Source organism: Drosophila gunungcola, unplaced genomic scaffold, assembly GCF_025200985.1.
Source record: "Drosophila gunungcola strain Sukarami unplaced genomic scaffold, Dgunungcola_SK_2 000040F, whole genome shotgun sequence".
Lineage (NCBI taxonomy): Eukaryota > Metazoa > Arthropoda > Insecta > Diptera > Drosophilidae > Drosophila > Drosophila gunungcola.
The window spans coordinates 710,422-737,927 of NW_026453210.1; the positions used below are offsets into that span (position 1 = coordinate 710,422).

The following is a 27,506-nucleotide window of genomic DNA, read 5'->3' on the forward strand; positions in this document are numbered from 1 at the left end:
TTGCGAATTCGCTCCGTCTCTCGCCACCGTAGCATAAGTTAGGTTCTAAGAGAAATTATTGAAATATAATTGTTAGTGATCAATCGAACATCATCGTAGCCACTCCTTTTCGTCGCGCTTTCGACTTAGTTTTCACATAGTTTCGCAAATTAAAATCGTCTCGAACTACTGCGTTCACAAAGTTTTCGCGTTATTAATACAAAATAGTATTAAATTTTTCATGGTGACCCCGACGTGATTAGCAGTAGAGTTCGCGAGTTTTATTTTTTTTTTTCGGTGAAAAACTATAAACAATACCAACAAAAACCAATTTATTCGTGTCGGTTCGGCCAATAAATTAAATTCAATAATTTCGTCGCTGGAAATTTTCTGCCGTTCTTGAAGTTGCGCCTGACGTTTCGGCAAATTTAATTGCTCAATTTGCTGCTGCCGCCAAATGGAAGTCAAAAAGGAAGTTGCAATTATCAAGTCGGCCATCCAGGTATAGAGTGCCAAAAGTTGAAAGTTAATCTGTGGCGTTTTGTCAATTGTGTTTTGGCCCATCTTTCAACTTTTTGCATTCGTGTAAAAATCGGTAGATAGTGAGCATTCTAACCAAGAAATAAAAATTTGCATGTACTAACAACCAAAATTCTACAATAAACATAATATATTTCGAATTATATGTGAATCGCTTTGGCCAAAAAACAAGCAATAAAATACTCGTCGTCGAACCAATTAGTGCGAACTTAATTCCCCCAACTTTCGTCGTAGTGAGCACCAATTTAGGGTATAAATAAAAAAAGCTGGAAAAAAGTGCAAATTGTGAAAAGTGTAGCTCTCAGAAAATTAGCGGCAATAACTTTCGCCGCAGTTTGTCCGAACATTTCCCGCGCTTTTCAGAATTTTCCCGCGCTTTTCCAATTTTTCCGCGCTTTTCATAATTTTGCGCGCATTTTGGCGTCAGGCTTATATATTCGTTGCCCTTAGTTATCGGTCAGTGTATCATTCTCCGTTAGCATTTGCATAGGAAGAGCCGCTAGCCGCGTACACATACACACGCACACCGACACCGCTCCCGCTATTTCGAGTTATCTTTTGTCGTTTTCGTTCTCGATCGCTGCAGCAGTGCTATTTTCGGTCTGCCTAAACGTTTGTTCGTTTTTTTCGGTACGCTTGAGCTTGAGCGGTAGCTCCCCTACAGTGCGTGCGTGCGGCATATACTGTCGCAGGGTTTATATAAAAAATATAAAAACCCTATTTATATAATAATAATAAATAATTTAATAAACATAAATATTCAACACCTCTTCGATACCAACCAAATAAATACAAATAAACGCAATGGCAACTAAGGATATCGAAGAGCTTAAACACCAACGAGATGTTTGCATGAAAAGTATTAACCGAACTTATCGCCACTTAAAAGAAGTTAAATTATGTATAAACCCGGTCGAGCTTGAGTGTCGATTAGAGATTCTAAATACGCACATTGAAAATGCTTCACTTTTGCAAAACCAAATAGAAGTGAAAGATACAAAAGATGTATACCGCGAAGAGTTGGAAGAGAGGGCCGTAATGACAAAGTTATTGCTGATTTCAATTTTAAATAAGTCCAAACAAAATAATATCGAGAAATCCGCTCTGCCAGCCTCAATGCCGTCTGCCGAGCGTTGCTCTCCCAACTTTTAGCGGAAAACACTCAGAATTTAAAAATTTTATAAGCCTTTTCGAAACTTTCGTTGACAAAGATGACACTTTACACGATATTGAAAAATTCAATCATTTAATTTCGTGTTTAGCTGGAGACGCTTTAGGAACAGTAAGGGCCTTTCAAGTCACTGCGGAAAATTATCCCAAAGCCCTTGCTAGCCTGAAGCGGGTGTACGATAATGATTGTCTTATTTTTTTTTGACAACATATCGACACTTTTTAATTTGCAAAAAATTTCCCAGCCTTCAGCTACAGCCTTGAGAACCCTTATCGACACGGTCACAGCCTTGTATGACTCCTTGCTGTTTATTGGGGATGATAGACGCATTACTAATGCCATTTTAATACATCTGGTAATGAGCAAGGTCGATGCAGGAACTAAAAGAAAATGCGAAGAACAGTTAGATTATACTTCGCTTCCACTTTGGAGCGAATGTGAGGCGGCCCTCAACAGGCGATACCAACACATGGTAGCAGAAGAGGCTTCCAAGCCCAAAACTGTTCAGCAGACCCAATCTAACCCTAAGAAGAATGGAAATAGGAGTTTTTCGTTTGTCGCTGCCAGGAACGACTCTGTTCAATGCATGTATTGCAATTCCGCTGAACATCAGATTGGAAACTGCGCTTCCTTCGCAGCCCTAACAGTTCAGCAAAGATTCGATTTCGCTAAAAGAGCACCCTTATGCATTAACTGCTTAAGAAAGGGTCACACTGTCAAAAAATGCAAATCGAACAGATGTAGAGTGTGCAATTCCTCACATCACACTTTGCCACACATATATGCCCCAAACACAAATCTCGCGTTGCCACCTCCTTCTCAGCCCACGCTCATGCAGAAGTCTCCAACCACTTCGCATGTTTTGCATGCGAATGCATCGGATCGAGTAATTTCTGCAACTGTTGTTGTGAGCGTCCAAACAAAAAGCGGCGAGTTTGTATTAGCTCGAGCGTTGCTCGACTCTGGTTCACAAACTTTGTAACCGACGAGCTCGCTCAGAGGCTCAAAATTACAAGAGAGGACGTGTGCATGAGCTTGCGAGGCATTGGTGGAACTAATGCCCAAGCCACAAAAAAAATACCCTCGATTGTGAAGTCGCGAGTAGGGAACAGCCAATTGTCGTCCGATTTTTGGATTATGAAAAATATATCTGGTTATCATCCGGATCAAGCGGTGAACACCAGCGGGTGGAGGGTGCCTGAAAATATTCAGTTGGCAGATCCATTCTTCTTCAAGCCCCAAAAAATAGATATGCTTATCGCCGCCCAAGGCTAAAGTCCATACTCCTGAGCAACAACTCTGTCAACAACACTTTGATAAAAATACTCAAAGATTGTCGTCCGGTAGATTTTCGGTTCGTTTCCCGTTTAAATCTGACCCAAATACTCTTGGTTCGTCATACGAAGTTGCGAAACGTAGATTTTTGTCGCTAGAATGGAAATTGTCAAAGGACCCTTCGCTGAAGAAGATGTATATTGAATTCATGGAGGAATATGTTTCACTGGGCCACATGTCCTCCACCAATGACAAAATTCCGAATACTCCGCACTATTTCATTCCGCACCAATGCGTTTTACGGCCAAAGTACTTCAACTAAGTTGAGAGTAGTTTTCGATGCATCGAGCCGTACTTCTACGCAGGTAGCGTTGAATGACATCTTGATGGTAGGCCCAACTATTCAAGAGGAGGTGTACTCGACTCTGCTTCGGTTTAGATTGCATAAGTTTGCCCTTGCGGCCGACGTCAAAAAGATGTATCGCCAAGTGATGGTGGACGGAGCTGATCGTAACTTCCAGCTCATAGTATGGAGACGAGATCCTTCTGAGTCCCTGAAAATCTTTAAGTTGAACACCGTTACATATGGAACTTCGCCAGCACCCTTTTTGGCGATTCGGTGTTTAATGCGGCTAGGAGAGATGGCGCAAGCAACTCATCCAAAAGCCGCAAAGGTTATTCAGAATGATTTTTATGTTGACGAATTGTTGACTGGCGCCGGATGCGTTGAGGACCTGCAAAGCCTTCGAGACGAAGTTTCTCAGGCCTTGCAAGAGGCAGGCTTTGAATTGGCAAAGTGGTTTTCAAACTGCCCAGAATTATCCGCATCTGAAAGCGCTGTAATGCCACTTATGGCAGACTCAATACCAAGACCCTTGGCGTAGTTTGGTTACCGGTTAAAGATTACTTTCAATTTCGGTTGGATGACTCTTTCCTGGATCTTCGCGCGACAAAACGAAATATTTTGTCGGTGACTGCTCGACTTTTCGACCCACTTGGCCTCTTGTGTCCTTTGGTCACAAAGGCAAAGATGTTGTTGCAGGAACTGTGGCTTCGAAAATTAGATTGGGACGAGTCGCTACCGATGCAGTTCCTCACGTCGTGGGAGACGTTTAAAGCGACGCTTCTGCAGCTGCCTAAAATTAAGGTATCGCGATTCGTCAACACAGATCCACAAGTCCCGATTCAAATACATGGTTTCGCTGACGCTTCCATGCGAGCGTATGGAGCGTGCATCTACGTTCGGACTCAAACTGATGAAGGTTTGAAAGTGTCTTTATTGACCGCCAAATCGAAAGTAGCTCCCCTCAAGACGAAAACTTTGCCTCGCCTTGAGCTGTGTGCAGCTCACCTTTTAGCAGATCTCTATAATCGTGTCAGGCCATTGCTAAATTCTCCCATTGAGAATGTTTTACTGTGGACAGACTCCGAGATCACTTTACACTGGATTAAAACCCATCCCTCGTCGTTGTCGGTTTTTGTTTCGAACCGGGTTGCAGAAATTCAGGAGTGGTCGGAGAAAGCAATTTGGAGACACGTTCCCACGAAAGTCAACCCAGCAGATATAGTGTCCCGAGGATGTGACGTAGAGGAGCTTACAACGTCCATTTGGTTCGGTGGGCCTTCGTTCTTGCTAGACACAGAAAATAATTGGCCTGTAAATAAACATTTCGAACTGCCGGCTGATGTAATGTCGATGGAGCTACGCAAATCGGCAATAGCTCTCGTAGTCAGCCCAGAGCCAAATTATGTGCTTCAGAAAATAGAGTCCTTTTCGTCGCACCTGAAGCTTCTGAGAGTTTTCGTGTGGGTTTTTCGTTTTATTCAAAGGTGCAGAAAAGTGTCGAAGCCCTTTGAAAAAAGTATTTCGCCAAGAGAACTGGATTTCGCTTTTGATAAAATTGTCGAAGTTGTCCAATTTCACGAGTTCAGGGACGATATAAGTAAAATTCGGAAGAATAAACCGGTAGCAACGAATATTCAAAAGTTAAACCCTTTTCTTCAGGAAAATAAATTAGATTGGTGCTCCTCGACATTGCTACGAGTTGGGGGTCGGTTATTGAATGCTCCTATCCCGTACGAAGCCAAATTCCCGTTGTTGCTGTCTAAAAGTTCACAGTTCGTCAGATCCTATGTGTCATACCTGCACGTTACGAACTGTCACGCTGGCCCACGAGCTCTCTTAAGTCGTCTGCGCGAGAAAATCTGGCTAGTTAATGCTCAAGAAGTCTGCCGACGAACAGTTTGGTCGTGCATGCGCTGCTTTCGCTGTAAGCCGCAACTTTTGACGCTAATTATGGGAAACTTGCCAGCAGATAGACTTCGAGCTCTCCGCCCGTTCAATATTTGTGGCGTTGATTTTTGTGGTCCCTTCAGCACAACGTATCGTATCCGTGGTAAGCCACCGTACAAGTCGTACGTGGCCTTGTTCGTCTGTTTTGCGTCCAAAGCGGTCCACTTAGAATTAGTGTCTGATCTAACCACTGATGCGTTCTTGTTGGCATTTCAAAGGTTCGTGAGTCGTCGCGGGATTCCGGAGAAGGTGTGGTGCGACAACGCCACCAATTTCGTCGGCGCAGATCGCCACATGAGAGAGTTCCGAGCCCGTCTGGAGGAGCAGGGGGGCGGTATCGAAACATTCGCATCAAAAAAAGGATGCGAGTTTGCGTTCATACCGCCCAGAGCGCCGCACTTCGGCGGACTATGGGAGGCAGGTGTGAAGTCTGCAAAGCACCTGTTCCTTCGGACGGTAGGCCAAGACCTCTTGACCGCGGAGGAGCTCGGAACTCTGCTCACCAGCGTGGAGGCCGTGCTCAACTCCAGGCCCCTCGGCGCTCTAAGCAGCGACCTGAACGACTGCGAGGCCCTGACCCCGGGCATCTGCTCATCGGCGGCCCTCTTCTGGCCCCACCATCAGCGGCGCTCCCGGACCAGATCAGCCTGACCTGCTTGCGACGATGGCGAGGTGTCTCGTCTCTCAGGCACAGGTTTTGGCAGCGATGGTCCCGGGAGTACATCTCCAGCCTCCAGCAGCGGTCCAAGTGGCACCAGGGGGAGCCCAACCTCGTCGTGGGAGCGCTCGTCGTCGTCGCAGAAGACAATCTTCCGCCCCAGCAGTGGAGGATTGGACGAGTGGTAGCGGTGCACGCCGGCGCCGATAGCAAGGTTCGCGTGGCGGACGTCAGGACGCAGGACGGCGAATATCGGCGAGCTGTCCACCGACTGGCCCTGTTGCCCGTTCTGGGCTGAAGGACGTCGTCCCTTCAGAGGGGGCGGTGTTTGCGCACTCAGCGCTTGTATTTAAATCACTAGTTGTAGGGCGAGAGCGGGAGCCAATAAAGCTTTCGTCTGTTCGCTCTTGCGAATTCGCCCCGTCTCTCGCCACCGTAGCATAAGTTAGGTTCTAAGAGAAATTATTGAAATATAATTGTTAGTGATCAATCGAACGTCATCGTAGCCACTCCTTTTCGTCGCGCTTTCACAAAGTTTCGCAAATTAAAATCGTCTCGAACTACTGCGTTCACAAAGTTTTCGCTTTATTAATACAAAATAGTATTCAATTTTTCACTCTCAATGCTGTAATTAAAGGCCTGAATGCCGCCCAGCAAATCTCGCATGTCTCTGATGTTCGTCAAGCAGTTAAGTTTGCAGCAAGCGAACTAAAAGGTCCGGAGCTTCCTGGATTTTGTTTGCCGAAAGGAATATCTCCACTATTACCCGTTTTTAGAGAAGCTATTTTAAATGGATTACCAGAGGAAAAAGAAAATGCAGCTCAAGGTCTCGGGGAAGCTATTTTTCTAACTAACGCACAATCGTTACAGCCTTCCGTAGTACATATAACTGGTCCATTAATCCGAATACTAGGAGACCGATTTAATGCAGCGGTTAAAGCTGCTGTACTAGAAACATTGTCAATTTTACTTCAAAAAGTTGGTGTTCTTTTGAAAAAGTTCTTACCACAACTTCAGACCACGTTTCTTAAAGCGTTGCATGATCAAAACAGAAACGTAAGGATGAAAGCTGGAAGAGCTCTTTCTGAGTTAGTAGCAATTCACTCTAGAGCAGATCCATTATTTAATGAAATTCATAATGGAATAAAAAATTCGGATGATTCTTCAGTTAGAGAAACGATGCTCCATGCTCTTCGTAGCATACTGAGTCGATCTGGAGATAAAATGTCTGAACCCATAAAAAAACAAATTTATATCACTCTTTTGAATATGCTGAGCCATCAAGAAGATGTATCTCGCAATGCCGTTGGCGGTTGCCTGGGGGCCATGGTAAAGTACATATCACCTGGACAAGTTGATGACTTATTTAATAATTTAATACTTTCGGATAATACAGACGATATAATAGTAAAGCATGGACACACAATTGTTTTATTCGTTGCCTTAAAAGAATGTCCCAATGATGTGCTGACATCAAATTTGAATGAAAAAATTACAGCTTACGTGTTGGTCAATATTTTATCAGAAAAAGTGCCAGTTGCCTGCAATGCAATAAGAGCTGCCACTTATCTTTTGGAGCTCTATCTTGTCAATAGTGATAAACTTCCATTAAATGTTCTTAGTGCACTTGCTAGAGCTATGAATCATTCTAGCAATGATGTTAAGCAGTTAGTCGCAAAAAGTTGCACCCACCTATCCAAAAGTTTGACAGTTGATCAAAATAATCTTGATGTTTTTAAATATTTGGTCCCCATGTTAGTAAATGGCACTAAGGAAAAAAATGGATATGTTAAATCAAATTCAGAGCTAGCATTGATATCCATTTTAAAGCTAAGATCTGACGACTCGACTTTTGCCAAAATTTCAGACCTTTTGGAAGATGGAGCTAGGGATTTTTTAAACGACGTAGTAACAAAAGTTTTAAAACGTTCAGTACCCCAGTCCATTATAAAGGAAGAAGAATTAGATGACACATTGCAAACATAATCGCTACTTTTTAAAAACTATATTGAAAATAATATGCTTTATAAACATGTTGCTGTATTAAATATTTTTTGTAATTAAAGAATTTTTTAAAATAAATTTATTATGCAATCCGTTTAACGTTATAAATGCATCGGGTAAGTAAATAGTCTATTCTTAGTAAACTATGTCAAATAGTACTTCTACTTGTCTGCTAAGCTTCTTAAAAAAAAAATTGTTTATTTTATTGTTGCTTTTCCAGTGGTTTAAAATGCCTTTTACAATCGGATCAAAAAGATTTAACACCGTGCCTACTAAGTACAGGGTGGCCTTGAATAAGTTTTTTCCACAAATAAACTGTAATAACACTTTTTAAAGAAACGAAACATTTTGAAAAATATGCACCCGTCATTCTATTAAATCCAGTCCTTGAAGTGCGAGCTGAAGTGCGAGCTGTATCAGCTCGAGCACTTGGTGCAATGGTGAAGGGTATGGGTGAAAGTTCATTTGAAAATTTATTACCATGGCTAATGGAAACCTTAACTTCCGAGTCTAGCAGTGTTGACCGCAGTGGAGCAGCACAAGGACTCTCCGAGGTAGTTGGAGGACTTGGTGTCGAAAAAATGCATAAACTTATGCCCGAAATAATTTTGACTACAGAAAGAGTAGATATTGCTCCACACGTGAAGGATGGATACATTATGATGTTTATATACAGAATTTACACCATATATAGGGCAAATTATAAATCCGATCTTAAAATCTTTGGCAGATGAAAGCGAATATGTACGTGATAAAGCCCTGAAGGCAGGTCAGCGAATTGTTAATTTATATGCAGAAACTGCTGTAGCGCTTTTACTTCCAGAACTTGAAAAAGGACTTTTTGATGATAATTGGCGAATAAGGTATAGTTCAGTTCAATTACTAGGAGACTTATTATATCGTATATCGGGAGTATCTGGAAAGATGACAACAGAAACAGCTAGTGAAGATGATAATTTTGGTACCGAACATTCACATACAGCAATAATTTGCTTTTTGGGCGATGAACGAAGAAATAGAGTATTATCTGGACTTTAAATGGGAAGAAGTGACGTATCGTTGATGGTCCGACAAGCTGCATTGCATGTCTGGAAAGTTGTTATGACAAATACTCCGAGGACTCTGCGAGAAATTCTGCCGACACTGTTTGGTTTACTTCCAGGATGCTTAGCTAGCACAAGCTATGATAAAAGACAAGTGGCTGCCCGAACTTTAGGGGATTTGGTAAGAAAACTAGGAGAACGAGTTTTACCAGAAATCATTCCTATCCTTGAAAATGGACTAAACTCTGATCAACCTGATCAACGCGAAGGAGTCTGCATAGGACTATCTGAAATAATGGGCTCTACATCAAAAGAAATGGTTCTTACGTTTGTGCACAGCCTCATTCCTACAGTCCGGAAGGCTTTGTGCGATCCCTTACCTGAAGTTCGAGAAGCAGCAGCAAAGACATTTGAATCTTTACATAGCACAGTAGGCGCTCGGGCGTTAGATGATATTCTTCCGTTTATGCTAGAGGGTCTCTCAGATCCTGACCCCTGTATTGCTGAGAATATTTTAGATGGACTTAGACAGGTAATGTCTATAAAATCAAGAGTAGTGTTGCCATATCTTGTGCCCCAATTAACATCTCAGCCTGTTAATACAAAAGCATTATCTATTCTTGTATCTGTGGCTGGTGAAGCATTGACCAAATATTTGCCGAAAATATTATCTGCATTATTAGAGGCTCTATCAGGAGCCTATGGATCTCCGCATGAACTTCAAGAGATTGATTATTGCCAAACTGTTATATTGTCAGTAACAGATGAAACTGGAATTAGAACAGTAATGGATACACTGCTAATTTCAGCAAATTCTTCTAATCTATGCACACGAAAGTTCTCAGCCAGTTTGCTATCTGCATTTTGTATTCATTCACCGGGAAATTACTCGCAATACATTCCCCAACTTTTAAGATCCTTACTTAAATTATTGGTTGATAATGATAAAGATATTTTACAGAAATCATGGGAAGCTCTCAATGCTGTAATTAAAGGCCTGAATGTCGCCCAGCAAATCTCGCATTTCTCTGATGTTCGTCAAGCAGTTAAGTTTGCAGCAAGCGAACTAAAAGGTCCGGAGCTTCCTGGATTTTGTTTGCCGAGGAAAAAGAAAATGCAGCTCAAGGTCTCGGGGAAGCTATTTTTCTAACTAACGCACAATCGTTACAGCCTTCCGTAGTACATATAACTGGTCCATTACTCCGAATACTAGGAGACCGATTTAATGCAGCGGTTAAAGCTGCTGTACTAGAAACATTGTCAATTTTACTTCAAAAAGTTGGTGTTCTTTTGAAATAGTTCTTACCACAACTTCAGACCACGTTTCTTAAAGCGTTGCATGATCAAAACAGAAACGTAAGGATGAAAGCCGGAAGAGCTCTTTCTGAGTTAGTAGCCATTCACTCTAGAGCAGATCCATTATTTAATGAAATTCATAATGGAATAAAAATTCGGATGATTCTTCAGTTAGAGAAACGATGCTCCATGCTCTTCGTAGCATACTGAGTCGATCTGGAGATAAAATGTCTGAACCCATAAAAAAACAAATTTATATCACTCTTTTGAATATGCTGAGCCATCAAGAAGATGTAACTCGCAATGCCGTTGGCGGTTGCCTGGGGGCCATGGTAAAGTACATATCACCTGGACAAGTTGATGACTTATTTAATAATTTAATACTTTCGGATAATACAGACGATCTAATAGTAAAGCATGGACACACAATTGTTTTATTCGTTGCCTTAAAAGAATGTCCCAATGATGTGCTGACATCAAATTTGAATGAAAAAATTACAGCTTACGTGTTGGTCAATATTTTATCAGAAAAAGTGCCAGTTGCCTGCAATGCAATAAGAGCTGCCACTTATCTTTTGGAGCACTATCTTGTCAATAGTGATAAACTTCCATTAAATGTTCTTAGTGCACTTGCTAGAGCTATGAATCATTCTAGCAATGATGTTAAGCAGTTAGTCGCAAAAAGTTGCACCCACCTATCCAAAGTTTGACAGTTGATCAAAATAATCTTGATGTTTTTAAATATTTGGCCCCATGTTAGTATATGGCACTAAGGAAAAAAATGTATATGTGAAATCAAATTCAGAGCTAGCATTAATATCCATTTTAAAGCTAAGATCTGACGACTCGACTTTTTCCAAAATTTCAGACCTTTTGGAATATGGAGCTAGGGACTCTTTAAACGACGTAGTAACAAAAGTTTTAAAACGTTCAGTACCCCAGTCCATTATAAAGGAAGAAGAATTAGATGACACATTGCAAACATAATCGCTACTTTTTAAAAACTATATTGAAAATAGTATGCTTTATCAACATGTTGCTGTATTTAATATTTTTTGTAATTAAAGAATTTTTTAAAATAAATTTATTATACAATCCGTTTAACGTTATAAATGCATCGGGTAAGTAAATAGTCTTTTCTTAGTAAAGAAAAGTTGTACTCTAAACTATGTCAAATAGTACTTCTACTTGTCTGCTAAGCTTCTTAAAAAAAATTTGTTTATTTTATTGATGCTTTTCCAGTGGTTTAAAATGCCTTTTACAATCGGATCAAAAAGATTTAACACCGTGCCTACTAAGTACAGGGTGGCCTTGAATAAGTTTTAACACTTTTAAAGGAAACTTTTTAAAGAAACGAAACATTTTGAAAAATATGCACCCGTCATTCTATTAAATCCAGTCCTTGAAGTGCGAGCTGTATCAGCTTGAGCACTTGGTTAAATAGTAAAGTGTATGGGTAAAGTAAAGTGTATGGGTAAAAGTGCATTTGAAAATTGATTCCCATGGCTAACAGAAACTTTAACTTCCGAGTCTAGCAGTGTTGACCGCAGTGGAGCAGCACAAGGACTCTCCGAGGTAGTTGGAGGACTTGGTGTCGAAAAATGCATAAATTTATGCCGGAGATACATTATGATGTTTATATACATGCTTGGAGCACTTACAGAAGAATTTAAACCATATATAGGGCAAATTATAAATCCGTGAACAGCCCTGAAGGCAGCTCAGCGAATTGTAAATTATATGCAGAAACTGGTTTAGCGCTTTTACTTTCAGAACTTGAAAAAGGACTTTTTGATGATAATTGGCAAATAAGGTATAATTCAGTTCAATTGCTAGGAGACTTATTATGTCGTATATCTGGAGTATCTGGAAAGATGATTAAAGATAATTTTGGTACCGAACATTATCATACAGCTATTATTCTATGGTTTTTAGACGTACGTATACGTTGAAAACGAGCGCTTTTCTATCAGTATTGTCGTGTGCGCTATTAATCTTATTTATCCGTGCGCATTTCTTTGCTGCGAACTGGTCGGTCGTAACTACTGTTTCACCACCTACGGTCATTGCATTTTTCGCTTGGTTTTATCTCTTGTAACTTAAAAGAGTCTTCTCTTACTGAGCTTGTTTATGGTCTCTTCATATTTGTTTCTGTTGGTACTTTCGTTTTTATCGCCTTAATATAGGAGGTTAATAAATTAGGTGCTACACTGGTTTTTTATTATTGTTTTAATTTTTTTTTTGTTCTGTTTTTCATTATAATCAAATAAACTTATCCGTGATGAGTTTATGTTGTGCTGTATCCTGCGCATTCAACAACAAAATTATCCTTTGCTTTTCTGTTGAATTTGTGATAATTTGGTGCATCCTTGCTGCGTCTAGCTTTGCCGCACTAGTGGCCAAATTGTTGACAAGCTAAAACAACGGGTTGACCTAAACAAGACGTGTCCGAGCTGCAGGCACAACGAAGTTGATATGACATCGTTTATGCGGCAAACCTATGTAGAGTTCCAAGCCATATCATCTGGATTTCGTGAACTTCACACCCAATCTAATTCTTCCGGTTCCCACTTCAATACATAAAAGTGGTAAGTATCATCTCAAATCCAAAAAAATTAGTTGCCCTTTACCCAATAACAATTTAGATGTTTCAGACGCTGCTGCCCCTATGCAGTTTTGCCTACAACTGGTTCATCGATGGAAACAAATGAAGCTTCTTCTCCCTTCACCGCAGACGAAAATTTGTTTGATTCCAATGCAGTTCCTCTTTCGTCCTCCTTGCCGGAGAGTTTTGTGATGTGGATCAATGCGTTGCTGAAACTGTTGGGGCCGATGTGAGGGAAAATGCAGGATCAATGTTACCGACAGGCAGCTTACTTTTGATGTCGATGTTATTGCGTTCTCAGCAGTAAATGATAGTGAAATTTTGTCTAATAATTATTTTATTTACAGAGTTGATCGTCCGTCACGTCGTAGTAATGGCGTTTCAATTGCAGTTAAATAGAATTTTATTTATGAGCTTGTTAATACTCCTAACTCCTTGAATATTGTATTTATTTCGGTCAAACTTGTACTTCCCAAGAGCAGCATACTGGTTACTTGCTCAAATATACCTGCAGAGTCTGAATATACTATTATGCTATGCGTTATAAATCATCATTGGCTACAGATAACGATCAAATGATTTCCCTTGGTGTCTTTAATCTTCCAAATGTCTCCTGGTATTAATGTTATGACTCGATAGCAATGACTAGATCAACTGGATTTACAATCATGATTGCCAACTTTTAGACTCCTCCTTTATTTCTTCCTGAAGATTATTACAATCCTATCCTACAGCTTTCTTTAAATTGCCTTTTGCACTCTGTGAAATCTTCAATAACGCCACAGCTTAGATTGTTTTTTAGAGGAACAAATTATTCGAAGCTATTACATTTTTATTCTATAATAGATTAGTATTGTCTAATTGATATTCCTGTTGCTGGAGCTATTGCATACTTTATTATTTCCTCTACACTTTATTTGACAAATGTGTTCTTTTTTCCAAGGCTTGTACTTGTAGCTCTCCGTGGTTTACTAGACAGCTTAGATATCTAATGAACAGATATCGATTTTTTAAATAATAGATCTACCATAATTTATTAAGTCCGCTATTGTCGTAATGTTTGCAGATGATGATAAACTGTGTGTGCTCTTATCATTTCCTTATTATAACATCTACTTCAACTTGATCTTGATCACTTTGAGACTTGGTATAAACTCAATAATTTATGTCCTAACTATGCTCAATACAACAGTTTGGTATAAGGAGTTTCATGAACCTTATATAAAGTTTCCCTGGTTAGGCCATCGTTAAAGTATCTTAGAGTCTGTTTAAACGCAGTATTTGTTATTAGGTCTAAGAGGTTTAAACTGGGCCGTCAGTTGCCATAGAGTTGCCATGGATTACGTTAGCCCGATTTGCCCACCCTGATCAATCGTAAAACTTGTCATGGTGTTCTGTTCTTGCTCAAACTAATTAATGCTTATGTTAACTCCTACTTTCTCGTTAGTTCCCTAAACTGGAATGTACCATGCAGGATAGTTCGTTCTTTTCGGCCTTTGTGTGTTCCTCTGTGCAAGACTAATTATGCCCTTTATGCAAATAATATAACAGTAGTTTACAGCCGAAATACCCCCAAGCCAAAAAACAAATTTCTGGTAGAGTACGACTTTTGGATTACGTGTATGCAACTACAAATTTTTTCTTTGGGACATTTTTTTAAAGATTTTTAAAAGTTTTTGTCAGCTGTCTTTTTAAGTTTTATTTTATATCTCGAGTTGTGGCTAAACGATCTTGGTGAATTTTACAAAATTTTACTAACAATAGATCAATCCTAAACATTGAGTAAATACTGAGTAATTGGGTTGGATAAGTCTGCAAGAGCTCGACAAACACAAACTTTTTGAAAATTTTGGGCTGTTAGACGGCTGTAAAACGGAACTTTCAACGAAACGAAGGACTTATCGTTGATGGTCTTTCAAGCTGCACTGCATGTCTGGAAAGTAAAGGGTGATTTTTTAGCAACTTTCTTTTTGGCAGCCCTAGTTTTTACAGTTACGCTAGTTTTTTGTCTTGTAACCCTGGTTAATATGTTCAGCTAGGCTTATAATTTAACCATGAATCGTTTATCAAACGAACAAAGATTGCAAATTATTGAATTTTACTATCAAAATGAGTGCTTGGTTAAGAAAGTTCATCTGTCGTCTATTCGGGGTGTTGTGATGAAATTTCGCACCTAATTTACCTTATTGGACATTAAGCCATCAACACGTTCATGTAATGTGCGAAATGAAGAAAACACACAAAACACAACACAAAAAACAATTCGGCGACGTTCACAGCAATTGGGCCTCTGTTGTTAATCATTTATTTTGTTCCAAGTAGATTTGTTTACATCAATTTTTGAATATGATATCTTTCAAATGGCCGCCTCTGGCGTTGATGGCGTATTGTGCCCTTTTGCAGCATTTTCCATCGTTTTCGCCAACATTTTGGCCGGAATAGCGGCTATTTCTTCACGAATGTTGTCCTTGAGCTCTTCTAGGGTCAAATCAACGCGAATAATCCGTTGTAAAGTGGACCGAGCCATGCCCAACTGCTGAGAACGGCGTTTTTGGGATGTTCTTGGGGACCTCTCAACACTGGCTCGTATGGCAGCGATATTCTCGTCCGATCGCCTTGGTCGACTTTTATTTGGCCTCTTCGGATTAGAAAGAGCCTCACCAGTCGTAAATTTTTCGTTTAAACGCTTAATGGTGTTCTTAGAAGGCGCACTTTTCACATTTTTTAATTTTTTAAAAGCACGTTGAGTTTTCACAATTGATTTGTTCTGTTGAATGTAAATTTCAACTATTTCAGAGCGCTCGCGTGGCGAGTATTGTTCCATGGTAAAAATCTGCTTGGACTGACGCTTCAAACGCGGTATGTCATTAAGCGATCTGGCATCTCTGTCAAAAGTTATGGCGTCGTCAGATGGGTCCGTCGAATATGGGCAACCCTGTATATATTATATATTATTATATATATTGACCATACCATCGATTCAAAAAGGTTTCATAAATTTTTCTGAATTTTATGTGTTTTTTGTCTTTTTAAAGTAGGAAAGCTCTTATAAAATCACTCTTTAGTAGTGACAAATACCCTGAGGACTCTGCCAGGAATTCTTCCTACACTATTTGGTTTATTTCTAGAGTGCTTGGCTAGCACAAACTATGATAAAATACATGCTCGAAATTTAGTTGATTTTGTAAGGGAACCAGGGGTTTTACCAGAAATCAAATTAAACTGTGTTGATCCTGACGCCTAGGAGGGTGCATAAGATTATCTGAAATAATGGGCTCTACCTTTAAAGAAATTGTTCTAACGTTTATGCTCAGTCTAACTCCAGCAGTTCGGAAGACTTTGTGCGATCCCTTTCCTGAAATAGAAATATAAATTAATGGAAGCACTAATAGCTGTAATGAAAAGCCTGAATGCTGCCCAGTAAATCTTTCACGTGTCTGATGTTCGTCAAGCAGTTAATTTTGCAGCTTTCTTAATTTTGTTTGCCGAAAGGAATAACTTCTCTGTCACCCGTTTTTAAGGATGTTATTTTAAATGGATACGCATGAATTTTTTTTTTTTTTTTTGTTAACATATGCATTTTATTTATTGAATTGTCTCTGAATTGAGACTAATAATAAGTATATAAAATCTTAAACTAAAAACTATATCTGACAGTCAAGATGACTGACGCGAGATGTAAGGGTTCTATAAACTATTGGTGAGCTGGAAGGTCATTTCGTTGTAATCGGGTCCGGTTTGGTGTGGTAGGACCCTTTTTGTTTTGATATTTCATCTTTTACGGGTAGAATGCTAAGATCTCTGTGGATGTTGTCGTTCCGAACATACCAAGGTGCCCCAGTAATAGTTCACAGGATTTTTGATTGTGCTCGCTGGATAATGTCGATGTTACTGCTGCTCGCGTTTCCCCACAATTGGGAGCCGTAAGTCCAGACTGGCTTAAGCGTTGAATTGTAGAGGAGGACCTTGAAGTCCAGGCAGAGGGGGGAGCGAGCGTTTAGGAGCCAATGGAGGCTATTAGATTTTAGTTTTAGATGAATTTTCTTAGCTTTAATATGTCTTCGCCATGTAAGTCTCCTGTCTAGGTGGACGCCAAGGTACGTTACATCGTCAGGTTGTGGAAGTGGCGTGTTATTCAGAGTTAGCGGGGGACACGTTTGTCTGTTAAGAGTAAACGTAACGTGTTTACACTTTTACGCATTTATTTAATCACCTCTCCACTACCACGAGATGATCAGCAAGTAGTGCTGTTGCCTGAACTTGGCATTTGGGCCGACTTAGGATCGCGGTATCGTCTGCGAATGTAGAAGTAATTAGCCGCTCGTTCGTGGGAATATCTGCGGTGTAAAGGAGAAATAGAGTTGGACCAAGGGCGCTACCTTGAGGAACTCCAGCCTCTATCTTGTAATCGTCGGATGTTGTAGTGTTGCACCTCGCGGCAAAGGCTCTGTTGTAAAGGTACGATTCAAGTATCCTGTGAGTGTTTTCCGGCAGTAACGTTCTGATTTTATGCATAAGGCCATCGAGCCAGACTCGATCGAAAGCCTGCGCAACGTCAAGGAATACCGCACTGCAGTATTCCCTAAACTCGAATGCAGTTCGTATTTCTGTTGTTAATCTGTTGACTTGCTCCATTGTTTCATGGCTTTCTCGAAAGCTAAATTGATGTGCCGGAATAACATTGTGCTCTTTCAGATATGGGATTATGCGCGTCAAAAGGCATTTTTCGAGCAGTTTTGACAGACTCGAGAGTAAACTTATCGGTCTGTATGAAGCTGGTATTGTGTGATCTTTTCCTGGCTTTGGGATCATTATGATTACCGACTTTTTCCATTTGGTTGAAACAAAATTGGTGCCGTCTCAGTTCCAATTTGAATTGACGGCGACGGTAGTGTGAATGAATTATTTGCAGGGTTTGGCTGAAAAACATTTCGAAGGTGTAAAGCAAATGTACAAGCTCTGTCTTTGTCGCTTCTGGCCCAGCTGCCTGAAGAGTCTCTTATGGGAGTTACTGTTTCGGCCGGCGCACTTAGATTTGGGTGGGTCCTCCACAAGGGATGCTTGGTGCTGGTGGGTGAAAGTTTCTCAATGTACTGGCGTTGTGCTTTTTCTTCTTCGTGCCTTAGAGCCCTGGTAAGTCTGCGACCAGCTTCCTTAAGGCTATGTTTTGAGGATGGCGATCTGCTGGTTTTCCAAGCACGCCTCAAAAGTCTTTTCTCCAAAACAAGTTGTTCGATTTCGAGGTTAGTCTTGTGCTGGTGTGTGTCCCCATCTCTCCTTTGCGGTGTAGAGACTTTGGCTGCTGCGACGAGTACAGACTCCAGTGCATCGGCATAGCAGTCGATGTCCTCCTTGATGTTGAGCTTTGGAGTTAGTTCAATGTGGGAACTAACGTAATTTTTGAACTTCAGCCAGTTGGTTCGATGCGACGTCAGCCTGCAAGGGTGCTCGATTAGTTCCAGGTTTTGAAGAAAAGTTATTAGCACTGGTGAGTGGTCCGATGAGAGATCCAAAAGCGATTTTGCAGATATTAGATTGCAAGATATATTTTTTGTCACAGCAAAATCAATTAAATCAGGTAGTTTCCTGGGATCTGTAGGCCAGTACGTAGGACTGCCTAGTGAAACGTAGTCCAGTTTGTTGTATGTTTTGATGAGTGCATTATATAGTTGCCTTCCTTTGGGGGTCACAAGGCGGGATCCCCAGTGTGTGTGATTGGCGTTGAAAGCACCTGCTGCTATTCATCGCTCTCCAAGTGAATTGTAGAGGTCCATGAATTGGTCTTCGGAGACTGTAATGCGGGGAAAGCAGTAGACAGCGGAAATGGCAAGGTTGCAGTTGCCCAATTGTAATTTTTTCGATGTAGCTTGCAGATAATTGCAAATCGTTGGTGAAAGTGGTGTTTGATACGGTCTCTTATTAGGATGCTGGTTCCGCCATGTGCTTTACCATCTGGATGATCGGTGCCGTAGAACGTGTATCCTTGTGTTTGAAAGTTATATTTGCTGGTGAGATGCGTTTCTGCCAGCAACATAACGACGATGAGGTTTTCGTTCAGAAATTGAGATATTTCAGGTGTATGCCGTGAAACACCGTTGGCGTTACACAGAGTTATTCGAAGGCATAATTTATTTGGACTGCTGAGCTGCAAGCGTTTGTAACAAGATATTTTGGTTTTGCATTAATGTTTGCATGGCGGTTTTCATGAAGGACATAAATTCTATCATATTTTGTTGCAATGTTATCATCATAGTTAGTTACACAGAGTTATTCGAAGGCTAGGCATAATTTATTTGGACTGCTGAGCTGCAAGCGTTTGTAACAAGATATTTTGGTTTTGCATTAAAGTTTGCATGGTGGTTTTCATGAAGGACATAAATTCCCATGGCCTGCTGTATGTTATCAATTTTCGGCTCTATGTGAGCTGTGCCTGATCTTAAAGCAGTGGCATAGGAAATGCCGTTGGTGGTAATTGAAGGCCCAAATGATGACCTGGCTGCTTTTGCGTGCCGTGTGTCGCTCGTTTGCTGTGTGGTTTCCTTATCAGTTTACACACTTTTTAGTGAGAGAGTCTTCCTTGTTGCCAGGGCAGGTTTCGGAGCCGTGGCAGTTTCCAGAGGCTACAAAAACTGACCTGAGGGTGCAGTAAGCCCTGATGTGTCCCTATTCCTGGTAATTTGTGCATTGCACTGGTCCCTTCCGTTTGTGCGGTTCTTCTACTGTGATCATACGGTGCAGAAGTTACTGTAACTTGTAGGTTGCACTACGTTTTTTTTTTTTCAAAGTTCAGCTGTCTGGCTCCAGCTCGACCTCGAAAAGTGGCTGCGGCTTCTTGTTTTTGCTTATAATATTTATAACATATTTTGCGCAAAAACTGTTTTCTTTTAAAGCCTCTATAATTTCAGAGGGGGTCACATCGGGTTCTATTCCCTTGAGCACAACTTGTAAGCCTTTGCAACTTTTCAGCTGGTACGTGTAGTAATTCTTTTTGACATCGTTTAAGTACTTCGACACTGCTCGGAAATCATCTTCGGTTTTGGTTTGAAGTTTGGTTTCGCTTATATTCCCTTTCATAAACGGAATAACATGAAAGTTATCTTTTCCGACAAGTTCAACTATTTTGGAGACTAGGACGTTGGAGATCTTCTCCCGAATAAAGATAGGTGGGGGATTAAGTTTCTTTGGGTCTAATTCTTCAGACTCTTTTTTAGGCTCCGCCAGAATGGAAAATCTATTTTCATTTAACGGCCCGAGATTTTCAGGGCCTTTGTTGGTACGGTTTATTTTGGGCATATTGCCGTCAGATTTTTTGGGGGTGTTAGCTTGCGCTTGGAAGTATTTATGTAGCGATCCATGTCTGTCTGCATGGCCGAACCCGCTTGCGGAATTGTCATTTCTCCTACCGTAGATTTTTGCACTTGGTTGTGTTGTTGCTTTACCCGCTGCAGAAGAATAGAGTGGAGTCGTTATTGCATTGTTGGCGACAGGGACCGTTGTACTTGACGTAGTAGTTGCTGTTGTTGTTGCACTAGGTGGCAGAAGCTCGGTTGGAGTTTTGCATTGCTCACTCCATGGCGTTTGAGCGGTGAAAAGTAGAGCGGGAGAGCAAGAACTAGCACTCTGGTTTTCGGCGGTCAGTAAGCTTGCACTTTCGGTTCCAGAGTATTATTCGAGAGAAATTAGCATTGTTACGGGCCAAAGAGAGACTACTTTTGTCTTGCTCTCTCTGAGTTTTTTCACGGGCTTCGTCTTGTTGTTTTTGGCGTCGAGTGCGCTGATCCACGTTCTTACTCATTTGTTTATTGTTAGTGCGTGAAGAATAATTAATTAAAACTTTAGTTTTATATGCGAATTAGCATCGCGAATCTTAAAACCTCGCGTTCTCGAACGTTTTCGACTGAGTGACTGATTGTTTTTCCGGAGCGTTAAGAATACACGTCTACACGCGACAAAATAATAATCGCTGCATGAATTGGTGAAGTTATTTTTTTAACAAATATACTGGTCCATTAGTTCAAAAAAGTTGCATCTTAAAATGGTTTAAAAAAACCGGTTGGATATTTTTTAAATATTTTTATTTTAACTGCATAACAACATTGTGTATTTGTGCACCGGCAGGCCTTGTAGCAGGTCATCCCATCGACCCAATTTTTTTAGTGGCGACTTCAATCTCGTGCTTTCGGTTTTCAATCGTCTTTGGATGGTTGGCGGAGCCATTGTCCTTGACGGCACTCCACAATTGTCCAACGGGATCAAATCGAAGGTGCGAGACGGCCAATCGACAGCGCCTTTTCGGCAGCTTATATGTTTCTCGAACGTATTGCGAAGTAGGTCAACTTTAACAATGCCGCTGCTGCAACCATATTTCGACGATGTTTTCATCTTCCATTCGGGGGAAGAAAAAATCATCTTACATACCGCTTTAGCGGTCACCAATGACGATAACGGCGGCTCCAGATTCGTTTTGAAAGAATAACGGACCAGTGATGCCTTGTTACCACATGCTGTGTTGCTCTGCCAATAAAGAAGACTCTGAAATAAAAAAGTGTGGTAACAGCGAAGGAATGTTAGTCTTAGGTAAGGTTAGGGCGGCTGCCAGACGTGCTGCTCTGTTGCAGCCGATTTAGCATAGCTCCCATTCGGTTGCCTTCATGAACCATATTATTCTTGTTAGGTTTGTGCTAGGAAGTTCTAAGAGATTTATCATGAAGGGATTATCCAGGTGAATTAATCTTAGTCTGCATTGAGCCGGACAGTAACGGAACAGGTGTTTCACCGTTTCCTCTTCCTCCTCGTCTCTGCAGCGTCTGTAAAAAATCATTTTGGGGTGTGCCCAGTCTGCTGGCATTTGTACTTACTAGCCAACGTAAGTACCCGTATTATTATTCCACTCTCTGCAGTGTGCCAGGCTAGATTCGCTAGTCTTTTGTATTGGATTTTTATACTAAGCTTACAGGCATACCAATATTCTCCTTATCCGGAAGGAAAGAGATGAGGTGGTGTGACCATATTCAAATTGTTTGCATAGATCCGTTTTGGTTTGGACTGATTTGTGTTGCTAGAGAATTCTGGCATGACCAAATGTTTTGTGGTTTCCATTGTCCAGTATCTCTCAAACGAACCACCGCTATTTTGGTCCGTTCCATGCCGGGTAAGTCATCATCGTTTGGGGTACTACGAAGGGCATCGCTTATGCTTAGGTTTGCTGTGGTTGTCTACTTGTTCAGCGCAGGTTATTAGACCAGACGTTCCACCCGTAGAGTTCCCGGGAAGTGGGTGTATAGGAGTATGGTTAGGACGTGGGGATGTTTTAGGGAGTATTTTCCTAAGCCTGGCGGCCTCAGTTGCTTCCCCTATATTTGAGCAGAAGATGCCATGGCCATGCCATTGCCTTCTTATATGAGTTTGTATTGTTCCCATTTCGCATGTTCATATCCTGGCTTTGCCTTATTAAAGTGGGTTCTGCAGCTGCACCTGAGTTCCGAGAGGTTCTGGCTACACCAAGGAGGTTTTTCCCTCCCCTTGGTTTATATTTTGGGTACCCTATTCTAAAAGCCGTGTTACAAGTTAACTGTTCAGTAAATTTTCCAACTACGTTGTCTGGGTTAGGTAGATAGCTGATTAGACTGCGGTGACGTGCAGAAGAAACTAGCGCTAGTCCTATCTGGGCCCCGGGGTTCACTCGCTAGGGAGTACTCGTGTGATGAAAGTTATTAAAAGTTTTGTTATAAAGATTTATAACCAACTATGACCTCGAGTTTTTAACTTCGATTTATGTATACAAAAAAATACTAGGTCGCTAAAACCAACAACAACGGTTAAGTAGATTGTTAAGTGCATTTGCCGCTCCATGGAAAGAATACTTAGTATAGCTTTTGTTATGTATAAGCAAAATGTATTCTCGCTACATCGCACATCCAAAACTAATCTGTATTCCTTCGTTCTATAAGCACACACATGTATACGCACACACGTTACTTTTGTTCATTCTCTCGCTGATCTCTGAATAAAGTCAGTCTGTACCAAGCACTCACCGAGAACGCTTCTAACCAAACACAACATTATTGGCGACGAGGATAAAAAGCAGAATCTCAGCCACAAGAATTATCTATTTTGTGTAAAATCGTAAAGGAATACAACATTCTTGTGTAAACCGTGTTATCAGCCGCAAAAACACATCGTTTTTGTGTAATACAGTGTCGCGTAGTCGTTGATTTTCATCAAGATGCCAGCAGATCAGAACATAATCCAGACAATGCTTGCTCAACAGCAAGAATTTACAGCAGCTCTTATTGAACAACAACGAACATGGATGCAAGCAATCCTAGAAAAAAACGCTTCTCCAGTTGCTAGTGATTCAAGCCACGCGGGTGAATTATCTATGTGTCCTCCATTCCACTAATTCGACAAAGACAATCAAAATTGGGAGTCATATCTGGAACAATTATCGCAGCACTTCAACGCATATTCGGTTAGTGCAGAAAAAAAACAAAAAGCCTATTTCCTTTCATGGTGTGGTGTTAACATATTCGAACTATTAAAAAATCTATTCGGGAGTAACAATTTGAACACGTATACATACAAGCAGCTCACAGACAAGCTAACGGAGCATTTCACCACAAAACGCCATATTGTAGCAGCTCGCTACGAGTTTTTCACGACTTGCGCGGGATCGCTCGTGAATGCCAATTTGTGTGCAACGCAAACGGTTGTTTATCAAATTATGTAGATGAGATGATACGAGATCAGATCATAGTACATACTCCGTATGATGCAGTCCGGGCATCTGCTCTTCAAAAGTTACAGCCAACTCTTGAAGATGGTCTCATAGTTGCAGAAACCTATGAGACAACAACAAAAGCAAGCAGTGGAAATAATGCCAGATCGTTTAATGTTGATCTTAAATCTAGCTCTGGTTGTGGTCAAACTCACCAGAGAAAAAATGTAAGTTCAGAACCGCCGTATGTCACAAGTGCGGTAGGAAAGGTCATATAGCAGTCGTCTGTATGTCAAAGTATGTCAAGTCAAATGTCAAATGGCCGGGTCAAGTAAATAACCGGGAAGTAAAATCCAATAAGAACGAAGCAAACGAAGTCGAAGTGATCGAAGCAGTTTACAGTGTCACAGGTCAAGTAAAATGTCAACAAAACAGAAAAGTTATTGACCTCGAAATATTAAAACAAGTTATCTCATTTCAAATGGATTCCGGAGCAACAGCATCCGTTATAAACTCCAATACACACGCCTTGCTGCAGAAGCCGAAATTGCATAAGTGTTCCCGAGTTTTACATGCGTTTGGACATACTCCAATACCAATACTAGGGGAGCTGCACACTTTCGCAAAGTGCGGAGAGAAAGAGAAACAAGTGGTCATAATCGTGGCAAATATAGAAAGTTCTACTAATCTCTTCGGCATGGATTTATTTAACGTTTTCGGATTTGATATCATGCAAGTATCAAACATTTTTGAGGTACATAATGACAAAGTAAGTGACCTCTGCAACAAGTACAGCGAAGTGTTTGAACCAGCCATGGGTGTCATTAAAGACTTCAAAGCCAGCGTATTTTTAAAATCTTCAGCGAAGCCGAAGCAGACAGACTCATACAAGCCGGAATTTGGAAACCAGTAAAATTCAGCAATTGGGCATCCCCAATCGTGCTCGCTCCTAAGCCAGGTGGCGATATTCGTATTTGTGGCGATTTTAAACAGGCAGTCAACGCACAAATCGACGTCGAACAGTATCCGTTACCAACAAAAGAAGCTCTATTTCACATCATTCGTCATGGTAAGCAGTTCAGCAAGATAGACCTCAAGAATGCCTATCTCAAGATGGAATTAGATGAGGCTTCGAAGAAAATCATGGTGGTAAACACACCTACTGGGCCTTTTTCAATATCAGCGTCTTCCTTACGGGATTGCAAGCGCACCAGCTATCTTCCAAAGATACCTCGAGCAACTTCTAAAAGGAATAAAAGGTTGTGGCAACTATTTAGATGACATCATCATCTCAGCACCTACAAGCGAGGAACATCTGAACCGAATCGACCGAGTTCTCAGCACTCTTCAAGAGAACGGCATCAGATGCAAACGGCAAAAATGCTTCTTTTTCAAGGACGAAATAGAATACTTAGGGCGAAGAATCAGCGCAAACGGCATTCTCCCAGACAGCTCAGGCTTGGAGGCTGTAAAACTGTTGTGTCCGCCTTCTAACTTACAACAATTGGAAGCATTCATGGGTAAAGTAAATTATTATTGTAATTTTATTCCGAACTATTCGCAGTTGGCTGCTCCATTGAATCAACTTCGCAGAAAAGACGTAGCCTTCTTTTTTGGTCCACAACAGCAGCAGGCTTTTACAGCTCTTAAGTCCCACATCATTAACGCAACGCAGCTAGCTCACTTTGATGAAAAATTACCGCTAGTGCTCGCTACAGATGCCTCATCCTTTGGCATCGGGGTAGTCCTTTCGCATCTTCAGCCAGATGGCGGAGAGAGACCCATTGTTTTCGCATCTAAAACGCTTGACAAGCATCAGGTTAAATACAGCCAAATCGAAAAGGAAGGACTTTCCATAACATTTGGAGTAAAGCGTTTTCATCAATACCTTTATGGCAGAAAGTTTATCCTAATCACAGACCACAAGCCGTAAGCATCTCCCGTTGATGACGTCAAACAGGCTACAACGTTGGGCTATTATTCTCATGGCCTACAACTTCGATATCCAGTATCGACTCACATCTGCTCATGGTAATGCAGATGCTCTTTCACGCCTCCCAGTGGGTACAGATCCAGACTTCGACAAAGAACAGGAAGCTTGCCACAATGTAGTCGAAGTATCAGCCACCGATAAATTCCGAGCAAATTCACAACCACATGGAAAAAGACAAAGTTCTGAAACAGGTCCTGCAGTACGTATCTATAGGATGGCCAGAAAAACTCCAGCCAGGCAACGAAGCCCTATTGCCTTACTTAAACCGGATGTTTGCTCTTACAATTAACAAACAAATGCTTTGCCTACACACAGACGCAAATCGTATTATAATTCCAGCCAGTCTACGTGCCCATATCCTAAAACCTTCATGAAGGCCATTGGGGCATTTGTCATCCAAATGTCGTCTACAACAACCGCCAACACGATCGCTGCACTTTCTTCGATTTTCGCCATCGAAGGATACCCGAAAACCATGGTTAGCGACAACGGTCCTCAGCTTACAGCTGACGCCTTCGAAGAATTCTGCAAACTGCACGGTATAAAGCATATTACCACAGCACCGTTTCATCCAGCATCCAACGGATTAGCAGAGCGATTTGTACAGACATTTAAATTCGCAGTCAAGAAGAACCTCAAAGACGGTATACCACTTAGGGAAGCTGTAACAAAATATCTTTCTTCTTACAGGTTCACTCCAAACGCCCAAGGTAAAACTCCTGCCGAGTTAATCCACGGTCGACCAGTCCGCACCGTGCTTAGTGAACATTTCGAGCAGCTTGTCGAGAATAAACGGACAATCACCAAGTACATCTCTAATCAAATGGTATACGCTCGAAACTGTTCAAGAGGAGAAAAGTGGATTGAAGGCATTATCGACCGTCCAGTTGGAAAAATGCTGTTCATTGTTCGCACGTCAAATGGTTACATCAAGCGCCATTTCAACCAGCTAAAACCGAAGTTGTCAGCAAACAACTCAATCAAGAGACCTCCAGAGTTTTGGTGGATTCCTGAACTGCCAAAGCCATCCTGCAATCAAGAAATACAGCAACAAGATCGACCGCTAACTCCGCCAGTTGTTCAGCAATCTGATCCTGTTCCTGTTTCTCGTCCTCCTGAACGCGCAGCAGAGCCTACCCAGCAGCCGAGGCAGAACCAATCTACACGACGTCTTTCAGGCATACCAGTACGCCAAAGCAGCCGTGTTCGCCAGGAGAAGTCGATCGTTTTAAGCCAAAGGACATCAGAAAAACTAAGCATATAAATAGTTCTTAATTAAAGGAGGAGATGTGTTATGTATAAGCAAAATGTATTCTCGCTACATCGCACATCCAAAACTAATCTGTATTCCTTCGTTCTATAAGCACACACATGTATACACACACACGTTACTTTTGCTCATTCTCTCGCTGATCTCTGAATAAAGTCAGTCTGTACCAAGCACTCACCGAGAACGCTTCTAACCAAACACAACACCTTTTTTGAATTTGCTCGCCTAAAGTTTGTAACGACCTGATCCTTTATATTGAAACGAACTGATTTCTTAAGTATCTCGCTCCCTACGTAAACGTGCGGCTAGCTCAGAGAGGTTGAGGGATAGTTCCACCAAATATATATGGGTTGATTGCCTTAGACCTAGAGACAACGCAAGGGTTGTGTTGGGATCGTAAAGGTTTTATGTGTCCCCTTACATATAACCTCGCGGTTCTTCGGCTACTGCTGCTACTTGTTGTCGTCCTTTGCGTCGTCGCTCCTTCGGTGGCGTCGCTCCTCGTCGTTGACTGCGAACCTCACTGTCGGGACCGGCAAGGTGTTTCGCCTAACAGGTAGAACTAGGTTCTGCCTCTTCGCGTAGCCACCTTTATGGCAGACTCCCTTAGATCGGTCTGGATTGTGTCGGCAAGGTGTTTCGCCTAGCAGGCAGAACTAGGT

At 41.3% G+C, this 27,506-nt stretch overlaps 3 protein-coding genes across 3 annotated transcripts; all 3 read left to right on the plus strand.

Annotated features, from left to right (window-relative positions):
* Window positions 1-279: 279 nt before the first annotated feature.
* LOC128263978 (uncharacterized) lies at window positions 280-6,436 on the plus strand. The gene is made up of 2 exons (XM_052999264.1): window positions 280-481; window positions 5,477-6,436. Exons 1-2 carry the CDS (start codon window positions 437-439, stop codon window positions 6,212-6,214), a joined length of 783 nt encoding a protein of 260 aa, XP_052855224.1. The 5' UTR covers window positions 280-436; the 3' UTR covers window positions 6,215-6,436.
* A 2,221-nt stretch (window positions 6,437-8,657) lies between these two features.
* On the plus strand, window positions 8,658-25,693 carry LOC128263990 (eIF-2-alpha kinase activator GCN1-like). Its single transcript, XM_052999273.1, has 3 exons — window positions 8,658-9,996; window positions 25,146-25,510; window positions 25,591-25,693. Exons 1-3 carry the CDS (start codon window positions 8,959-8,961, stop codon window positions 25,691-25,693), a joined length of 1,506 nt encoding a protein of 501 aa, XP_052855233.1. The 5' UTR covers window positions 8,658-8,958.
* A 251-nt stretch (window positions 25,694-25,944) lies between these two features.
* Window positions 25,945-26,838, plus strand: LOC128263991 (uncharacterized protein K02A2.6-like). The gene has a single exon (XM_052999274.1). It carries the CDS (start codon window positions 25,945-25,947, stop codon window positions 26,836-26,838), a length of 894 nt encoding a protein of 297 aa, XP_052855234.1.
* Window positions 26,839-27,506: the final 668 nt, after the last annotated feature.